Source organism: Pistacia vera, unplaced genomic scaffold (genome assembly GCF_008641045.1).
Source record: "Pistacia vera cultivar Batoury unplaced genomic scaffold, PisVer_v2 Contig244, whole genome shotgun sequence".
NCBI lineage: Eukaryota > Viridiplantae > Streptophyta > Magnoliopsida > Sapindales > Anacardiaceae > Pistacia > Pistacia vera.
Genome location: NW_022196051.1, coordinates 126,366 through 136,212, shown reverse-complemented (window position 1 = coordinate 136,212; position 9,847 = coordinate 126,366). Strand labels below are relative to the sequence as shown.

The 9,847-nt window shown below is 34.3% G+C and overlaps 2 protein-coding genes across 2 annotated transcripts; one reads left to right on the top strand and one right to left on the bottom strand.

The window, feature by feature from the left end:
* The first annotated feature begins 1,634 nt into the window (after window positions 1-1,634).
* Window positions 1,635-2,814, top strand: LOC116131825. The gene is made up of 4 exons (XM_031417495.1): window positions 1,635-1,897; window positions 1,984-2,022; window positions 2,217-2,276; window positions 2,643-2,814. Exons 1-4 carry the CDS (start codon window positions 1,765-1,767, stop codon window positions 2,738-2,740), a joined length of 330 nt encoding a protein of 109 aa, XP_031273355.1. The 5' UTR covers window positions 1,635-1,764; the 3' UTR covers window positions 2,741-2,814.
* Window positions 2,815-4,474: 1,660 nt separating this feature from the next.
* LOC116131828 (ankyrin repeat-containing protein BDA1-like) lies at window positions 4,475-6,752 on the bottom strand. Its single transcript, XM_031417498.1, has 2 exons — window positions 5,962-6,752; window positions 4,475-5,374 (listed from the first exon to the last, which is right to left on the bottom strand). The coding sequence occupies exons 1-2, from the start codon at window positions 6,526-6,528 to the stop codon at window positions 4,475-4,477; spliced, it is 1,467 nt and encodes a 488-aa protein (XP_031273358.1). The 5' UTR covers window positions 6,529-6,752.
* Between the last annotated feature and the right edge of the window lie 3,095 nt (window positions 6,753-9,847).

Genomic DNA, 9,847 nt, shown 5'->3' with positions numbered 1-9,847 from the left:
TTCGAGGTCAAATTCAAATCTCACATCAAAAGCGAACTAAGGCTTGGAATAATTTTTAAGTTTGGGTCTCCCACACAACTAGGTAGATTGTTTTGGTAAAGAATAGTTACATAAAACTCAAAAAGCAATTTTACTTGAAACTCAGCCGATATTTATTTGATTGAACGGAACTCTAGATGTTGCCTTACTTATCGTTAACAAAACTTAATCATGAGAGTAGATATGAAATTAAATGAAGATCATAATTATTTCCAAAAGAAATTAGCATAACAAGTATAATATTTGGTTACTATCATATATAAATTTTTTATAATTAGTTTATTATATTTTTTCTAATTAGTATAAATTTTATGATTTTTATTTTTTTAATTTTACAAAGGGAGATCTATGAATATTTATATTTTGATGAGGATAATAATAAGATATAATTGAATGATTGATGACGAAATTGACTTTAACCTTTTTCCATTAAATACGTTCAAGAGATACCTTTAAACTTGTTTTTTTATTTAAAAAAAAAAACTCATGAAACATATGTTTAAATAGAAAAATTAATGATAATTATTAGTAGCTCGTTAAGAAACATTGAACCCATACTTTAATGATAATATAATTTTTCATTAAACTAATTAATCCGTTATAGATTTTATTTCATTTTCCGCTTTGTTTAGAAAGTATTAAAAACATCAATTTTATTATCAAAAAATCCTTACCTTTTTCAAAAGATATTTAAGAGCATTCTAAAAAAATGCGGGGACAATCTAAATATGAGTAAAAAAAAAAAAAAAAAAAAAAAAAAAAACCCATCTGAGATATTATATATATAATAATATAATCTTCATAACATTAATATATTTAAAAAAAATAAAGTCTCTACGTATCATACTATCTAATAATTAATTTTTTTTATATTATATATTTATTCAGGTTGTACTTGACACTTTTAAAGTTTTAAACTACACTCTTTTACTAAATTTAGTAATCATTTATTCTTTTTAAAAATATTGTAACACATATCAAAATGATGTTGTGACATATGTTTGATTTTAAAATTACTTCATGTTGTTCTGCGTATGTGAACAAAAATATTTAAAAATTATAATAAATTTAAAAATAATTTCGTGTTTTTAAATTAATCACCTGTATAAATTAGGAATGTTCAAAAAAATACAAAAACCGAATCAAACCGCTAACCGAACCGAAAAATCAGTTAATTAAAAAAACAGTTCGGTTACGGTTCAAAAAATTCAAAAAACCGAATTTTCGGTTCGGTTACTGGTTCGAGAGAAATTAGAAATGATTAACCGAAAACCAGTTTTCTAAACCGGTGTTTCAAATATATATATATTATATATTAAATAAATAAATAATAACCTAAACTAAAATAAATCCCTAATTCACTCAATCTAAAATCCCAACCTAAATTTTTTTTCTTAGTTCCCAATATATTGTCTATATTTATAATTTAATTTAGAACAAAATTAAAAAAAAAAAATTTTATAAAAAAAAAAGGAAAACCGGTTCAAAACCGGCTAACCTCTTTTTTCAAAACGCTTTTGAACCACCCTAGACTATAAAACAGCTTTGAAATTCATAATCTCGCGCGCTTCACAAAAATATCCGCAACTGAAATGCAAATTAACAGAAACTCAAAATCTTCAGCTGCAAACGACGAATCGGTTAAGCTCGCCGTCGCCATTTCTCTTCTCCGATCAAAGCTCCGCCATAATCAAAATCAAAGCACTCGGCATTTTTCTGAATCTGATGCTCTTCGCTGGAAGCAGAAGGAATTCACTTATCTCCGTAGCCAAACAGATCCTAATTTTGTTAAAATTTGAGGCGAAAGGGCCGAAGCAAGAGCGCATCAGGCTGAGAGAGGATCTAAGAGAAGCTAAAGGTTAGGTTCTCAAATTTATCAATTTTTTTTTTCTGTTTTAAAAATTCATTGATTTTTTTTACTTAATTGTTTGATTTTGGATCTAGATTCTTCGCATTGCGATTTGTTTCGGCAATCGGCTTCTTGTAAGTGCTATTTCTTTGATAATTTTAGGAAATTAAGCCCTCAGATCGACGGAGATGCCTCTCATTGTCAGTTCAACGACGTTCTTCGCCGCAGATTTCTCAGACAATGTCATTTTTATTGATTCTCTTGTTGTTGCTTTAGTGATAATCATCAACTACCATTGCTGTTGTTAAAATATTTGTTAATTTTGCAGTGACACTGAAGGAAAAGAGCAGAAGAACAGGCGATTCCACTCAGCGACGACGTTTTACCGGTATATTATGGAAAAATGCAGTTCTATTTTGAAGTTCATTACTTTATATATAGTGAATATTTTGCTAATTTTAATTTATATTGGAACGATAAATTAAAATGTAAGTTTATAACATATTACAAGTTTGATAGTTTAATATTATAGTTCTACATTCAATTTTATGACGTTTTTCGACTTTTTGATTTGTTATATTTTAATGTCAAAATGAGGAACTTATGACATTCTAGAGTAACTAAGTTAGATTTTGCTTTGTTGATTGCTGGTGGGGAATTTCTTTGACATTATGTTTCTGAATTCATGAGTATTTAAGAGCAAGAATGGTGTTTAGTATAAACCGTTTGATGTAAATTTTTGTTACAAATATAGAGTTGAGCTATGAAGATCAGGTGGAGCAGCTTAGGGCCTCTGTTGATTTTCTTGTGGAGCTTTGCGACACTGTTTCTCCGGTTAGAGGGACGTACTGAAATTTTCCTATGTGCTCTACATCATCACTGCTGTGTTGTATTCACATATGTTGGGTGCCTCATAATTTTTGCAGGCAAAACAGGGTTTTCAAATTGGTCTCACCAAGCTGTGGACTTCATTTTAGATGAGGTGCTGACATGAGATACGTGTAAATTGTATAAGAACTTGTATCAGTATAATGCAGTTAAATTGAAGTCAACTTTAAATATCTGAAAATTATATTTGACACCCTTGGCTTGGGTAGATCATTTTGGCTATTAGAAAAGAGTAGAGAGAAGAGATTTTAATGAAGCCATTAGTTTTGCTTTGTTCTTTAATGAGTGAACAAAAACCATCTTTTCAAATCACATATCTTGTGTTGTTGGTTGTTAGACCCAGAGTAGTTAGGATATGCAGTTTTGTTGAGTGTTAAAGGTGTCTTTGTTTAAACTTCTATTGTTAACTGATAGCATTTTGCTGAGTCTATGCTTTAGTTTCTTGCTTTTCACATTGACAGGGTCGCAATTGTCCATGGTATTAAGGGTTCGTATTGCATATCTGCATGCACAAGAGCCGAGCAGCACGTTGCAGTCGGCTGGGTTGGGTTTGGAGGTGTCGCAGATAGGCTTGCACGCCATCAAACCAGCAGCTGGCATATTGCATATGGTTTGAGCATCGGTAGATATGGCTGCCATCAGTACAGCCAAAGCGAAGAGCTTGTTCTTGAAGCTCACCAACGTCTCTCTTTTGGTGAAAATATTTTTTGGGTTATGGATCTTGGGAGATATTTGTGGGTTTGGTGTTTATGTAACGGAAGAATGTTGGGTAGTCCGTAAATGAGCATTTGTCAATTTCTAAACAAAAATGTACGTAACATGATTGGTGGCCAATAAATGTTCTGTTGTCTACTAAAGAAATGTTTTAAGGTCTGTCACTTGGGCCGGAATCTCTCCAAAGAAATTGTTTTTGGAAATGTCTATACTTCTTACAAAATTAAGTATAGTGTTATTTTTACCCATTTCCCCTTTCATCACAAAGGCTTGCATCCTCAACAAATTACTTACCCATATAACTGCTACCAAAGTTGAAAACATTCCCCGTAGCATTCTCCATGACGATGGCACTGAAATTATTGAAACATCTTAGTATTGTTCCAAAGAGTTTGTTATAAACAAGGTCTAAGATCTGCAGAGAAGATATCTGACAAAGCTCCATTGGTAAAACACCGTAAAACTTATTCGAATGGAGGTTAAGAATTATCATTCTCTAAAATCTTTCTCAGATTCACGCTGGAACTTTTCCGACAAACTCACTTTGGCTTATGTTAACAACCTCTAACCTTTTTAAATTTTTAAATGATAGAGGTATTATTCCAGATAATTTATTTTTGCAAAGGTTAAGTGAGTAAAGGAAACTCAAATTTCCGATAGAGGTTGGATGTTACCAGTGAAACAATCTCAAATTCATTCAACAATCGGGTATTTCTCCAGATATATTATCTTTAAGCATGAGAAACACAAAATTAAAGAAGTGGATCCGAAGAAATTATTGTTTAAAAGATTGCAAGTAAAGTCTTGGAAAACTAACACTTTTGTTACATCTCCATTACTCAACAAGTTCTTCACTTTTGTTACATGCACAAAACATAAACGCTTTACATACCTAGAAAAATAAAATGTGAAACACTATCATGAAAGTACATATAGTCTCTCAAAAACATAATTTCTACACATTAATTATTAATGTTGTAGATATCAGACATTATGACATTGTTCATCACCATTTGGACCATTTGTATCCCTTCGTGCTTTTGTTAATTTTATGAAATAGATTATTATCTTTTTTATAAGACGAATGGTGTGACTCAAAAGAAGAATCCCCATCACGCCCATCCATACAAATAATATCATCTCTGTAGCATATATCTTTCCAATGAGCGGTTCATTCAAGCCTGTAATAAAAGTTTGAGAGAAGAGATAAGCAAGTGTTAATGCCGAAATCGCAACCCACAGGATCACCATCAAAATCCATGTAAACAACCTGCGTTTAATAAATGGCAAACCACTCACGAGCAATAAAATGATGCAAAGAGACGCAACAAACCCTATGGTATTGGAAGTGAAAAACAAATTAGACAAACTATAATAGTGAGATGATGATGTATCAGCCATTATTGACTCCCCTGCCTCGTGATATGGATCAGATGTGAGGGCTACCTCGTGATATGGATCAGATGTGGGGGCGTCATCTTGGGCTTTTTTAGTCTCTTGCCATACACCACCAGGAGGGTTCAGACCAGCTTGAAATGTTACAGTAGATATCAGTGATGCTATCACCATCAAGACATTATTCATTTCTTTCAACCAATCACCTTTCTTCTCAAAGGACTTTTTTGTATGGTTACCTTGAGGGCGCGACATATTAATTTGATTATTGCCATGAGATGTTAAGGTTGTAGTTTGTTTGGAGCCAAGATCATGCTTCGATATAGCAATGTCTTCTGCACAAATATCTCCCCCACTTCGAAGCAACTCCCCAATTTCATAATCTTTCCAATCTCTTCTGCTTTGTTTTAAAATATCCAAGGCTGTAAAGCCACCTTTATTCAGAGCATTCACTTCTATTGCATTAATAGTAGTCAAAAACTGTATTGCCTGCACATTAAATCGTTGCTTAGTATATATATTATGAGACACGGAACAAATTTATTTGCATCAACAAATCCAAAAGCATTATATAAATACATACCCTTACAGTGACACATACACACATATACACACAATATATATATAAAATTAGCCTTTCACATTGATGTTCTATGTAAGAGAGTTTTCATGATGGTATGAAGTACTCGTTAATAAGGGTGAGCAAAAATTTCGGGTTGACCGGAACCACAGGATACCTGGAACTGGAAGCTATCGGAAAGGTTTCAATTACAGTACTGGTTCCGGTTTCTAAATCTCAGGAATCGGTATTGTACAGTTCCGATTCCGATTCTTGAGATTTGAGTTGGGCTGGACCTACTCACTCCAACTCGTACACATGCTTGTTGGGGCTGTTGTCTTTCCTGGCTCAGTTTTAAAGTTTCTTATGTGTGCTTAGCTTTACATGGAATCAATTGAGAGAAAATTTGGCGCACCTAAGGAGAAAATCTAATTCTAACACTAGCCAATTTACACAGATAAATATAAGCGAAAATACAGTAATTAATTATTAATTTAGTCCTACTCTTCATACATACCTCCACTTGTTTATCTGCCACCGCCAGATGCAATACAGTGTTGCCATCATCATCCTTAGAATTCACAAACTCATGATCACTCATTTGCTCCATCAAGAATTTCATTGCCTCCAACTGGTCAAATCTCACGCAGGCATGTAAAATTGTTTCACCTCGTTCCATCAACATTCGAGCCGCAATAGGTCTCACTTTAACCAACTCTTTTAAGACACTAACACGACCCTTGATGACTGCAATATGTACTGGGTTTTTTCCGTCACGATCACGAGCAAGGCACATTTCAGGATTAACCGATACCAATTTTTTAACTATATCCAAGTACCCTTTTGAAGTTGCTAAGTGAAGTGGTGATGATTTACGGGAATCAAGCTCTCCGGCAAGCTCAGGCTTACGACCCAGAATTTCCTGCACAAATTCTGCATGACCAAGCATGGAAGCTATGTGCAAAGGTGTCTCTCCGTAACAGCTCACAGTAATTCTATCAAGAATTAGAGCATCCTCTTGAAGCAAGTTAAGCAAGGAAATTATATTCCCCTCTACCGCTGCTTCATAGATTCTTCTTTCCATTTTTTATGAGATGTGAAAGTCCTAAGATCAGATGAGAAGAGAAGCAGAAAGTCGCAAACCTTTCTGGGGAAACAAACAGAAAATGCAGAAAATTTCTCAGGAAACAAACAAGGACTTTGAGAGAAAATTGGATACTTCCCGAACTGATTTCTTTTATTAATCTTTCAGCTTAGCTTACAAATGATTCTTGAAATGTTTTTATACAAAAATGAGTCCACGCTGGCAATCCGTGTGACTCTTACAAATTTTCCAGATTTTGTAAAATTTCAGTTCGAGCTTCAAGTAACACTGTAGCGTTAAAGTACTGTAGCTTAAGTGAACTAGTGAAGTACTGTAGCGGGCATGTGCTTCTTCCAGAGTGTGTTTCATAGTGCGCCTGAGCAATGCACATGAACAATGCGCGAAAAAGATTTAAAAATTTTTTTCTTTGTCAGTATTTGTGTGGTTTGAAGTCTTTGGAATCTTATCTTTGCCTGATAAGTTTTGGACACAGTTAAGAGATTCTTCAGTTAAAATCATTGTGTGGTTTAAAATCGGGGGGACGATTTATACCTGCCCAAAGTTTGCCATAAAGACGACTGGGTACGCAAAAGGTTTAGAAATGATAAATAGGCACCTTCTATCATTTTCTATTAGGATTTATATTTGCTAAATGACAAAAATGATGAAAAAGACTAGAATACCCTTAGAAGTTTGTTATTTTAATTTTTTATTAATTCATGAGTCATCAACTCATTCAATTACGTAAATACCCATACAATTATGGTGAATTACGATTATGCCATCAAGTTATTATAAGTTAATGACATAACTAGTTTGTCCCTATGAGTTTGTTAAAAAATAAGACACAACAAATTACCAATTTGTCCCTGTTTTGGTAACAAAATTTGAAAGTGAATGTATACAAATAAAGCAGCAAAATAAAATTGCTTACTTGTGGCTGAAGCAATGTATAATGAAATTCTTCATGATTTAAAAGAAATCATTCATACAAAATAACAAAATTTGTAATGAAATTCTTCCTAAATTGCAAATAAACAAAATCTATGAATTCATAGAACAAAATTTGTTTACATGGAAGATTTACAAAGCAAGCAGAAGCAATTTCCAAGATGCTTCTGTTACCAACTCCTAAATATTGCATAAATCTTCAATTATATTTGTTGAGTTACATTTTGACAATTTTCTTCATGGGCTTCGCCATTCTGATTTTCAGAAAAGTGTAGACAAACAAAAAGAGGTACCATGGTTTTCAATAAACAAACAAAGATGATCAGAAATTAGAAACATAGCTGCATCAGATAAAATTAAGATTTAAGAACAAAAACAAATAAAAACACAAAACAAATTTACTGCACAACTACTACCTACCCAAACAACTATAGAGAATCACAGGGCAAAGACTATAATCACAGTGGCCAATTCACAACTCATACTATCATACGCTTTATAGCCAATTGTACCTAGATTAAATAAATTATTGAAAGCATTTTTCATAACTACAGCATATCATAAATCCATTAAGCTTTTTACACTATACAGCCTATTCCTCTACGTATATTAGCTAACACAGTATAATTTTAACATCAAAATTTAGCACCAGACCTTGTATTCTTTTAATACTACAGCAAAGCATTATATAATGAGATCAATACATGGCGTTGTTAACGGGGGGGTCAACCCATAAACTTACACGCCTCTATATCATGAAGGTACAATATAATCAGATTAAGCAGCAATTAAAGATCAATCAATTTAAAGACTTCACCAACTAAAGATCAATAATTCAAAAACGAAAGCAACTAAGGAGGAGAAAAACCTTTACAAAGGCACAAGGCCTCCAACACAGCAAAACCAAAGAAGAGAAAAAAAAACAACTAACAAAAAATACAAAGTCTTCGAGGAGGACCACAAACTCAAGCACAAAACGCCAACAAAAAAAAGAGCAATCACGCTCTAGCAAAAACTCTGCACTTGGAGAACTCACAATAACAACAAAAAAAGGCTAAAAACCCACACCAGTAGGATCAACACACCACCACAACAGACTGCTCCAAAAAGGACAACACACAAAAGGCCAATAAGAAGAGAACAGCCACACTGGAGCAGCAACTTCACCAAACATACAGACTTACACCATCACACCAAACTAGCCCCAAAAAAACAAAGTTTAAGCACTTTGACAATAACTAAAACCAACAACAACATCCTCTTGTAGAAAACCAGCCCAACCAAGCAGAATAATCAACATGACTACTCTCCTACAAGGCCTGGAAAGAAAAAAAAAAACCAAAAACCAAAATTCTCTATATGCCTACAACCACAACCAAACCATGAACAGCCATCACTCCCCACACAGAAACATAGCAAAACAAAACTAGGTAGTCTAGAGAACAAAAAAAACTGCCCTAGGCAGCCCACAATATCAACAACTAGAAAGCAAAAACATAGATCAGTTCATCCATAAAATAAAGGGAAAACAAAAATAAAAACGTGGACAACACCCCCAAACACCACGCAAACAACAGTCCACCTAACAAAGCACCCCACATCTCCACACCAACGAATCCAGCACCTGAAGTACTCCCCAAACCCATACCTCACACTCTTCCCACAAGCCAAAAAGGAACCATCTCCAACCTCCCAACCCCACAGAGAGAGTGAACAGACCAATGGTTCTAGAAACAAGAAAAATTGAAACCACCTCCAACCTCCCAGCCCCACAGAGAGAGAGAGAGAGAACAAACAGACTAGTCGTTCCAGGTTGAATTAGAGGCAACAAAGGATTAATTGAATCAAAATCAAATGAGATGAAATTACCTACTCTGTTAACCTTCGGTTTTCGTTGTTTGGTTATAATCGACGATTTATCTACCGTCAACCTGTAAACAACATTACATCATCAACTGTAGTTGTTGTTCCTTTAGCCCTAGTCCATTGTCGCCAATATCCTACGATTATTTTCCTCACTCGTCGTCGATTGTTTGTCCATCGTTATTTTTCGTCACCAACCTTCCCTCCTCTCTCCGAATATTCCTTATGCATACACCTACAACGCCGCTTCTCTATTTTTTTCCTTCACTTGTTGTAGATGGTTTTTCCAAAGTCAAAGCACTGTTAATAACACCGACGTTCGTTCAGCCGTCCTCCACCATTGCCGCTACCCAATGATTCTCTCCCTCAAATGCTGTCTATCATCTCCGTTTAGGGTTCGTTGCCATTTAGTGAAACTCACTCTGCCACTATCGTCGGTTTTAACTCGTCCTCCACTGTCGTCAGTTTTCGTTTCACTGGTAGTCATAGATGGTTTCTCGTTGAT

Coding starts and splice junctions, on each gene's coding strand:
- LOC116131825 (XM_031417495.1), top strand. CDS start 1,765: ATGCTCTTCGCTGGAAGCAGAAGGAATTCACTTATCTCCGTAGCCAAA. Junction 2,023..2,216: donor GTTTCGGCAATCGGCTTCTT/GTAAGTGCTATT, acceptor TTAATTTTGCAG/TGACACTGAAGGAAAAGAGC. Junction 2,277..2,642: donor TCAGCGACGACGTTTTACCG/GTATATTATGGA, acceptor TTACAAATATAG/AGTTGAGCTATGAAGATCAG.
- LOC116131828 (XM_031417498.1), bottom strand. CDS start 6,528: ATGGAAAGAAGAATCTATGAAGCAGCGGTAGAGGGGAATATAATTTCC. Junction 5,375..5,961: donor TGGCAGATAAACAAGTGGAG/GTATGTATGAAG, acceptor TTTAATGTGCAG/GCAATACAGTTTTTGACTAC.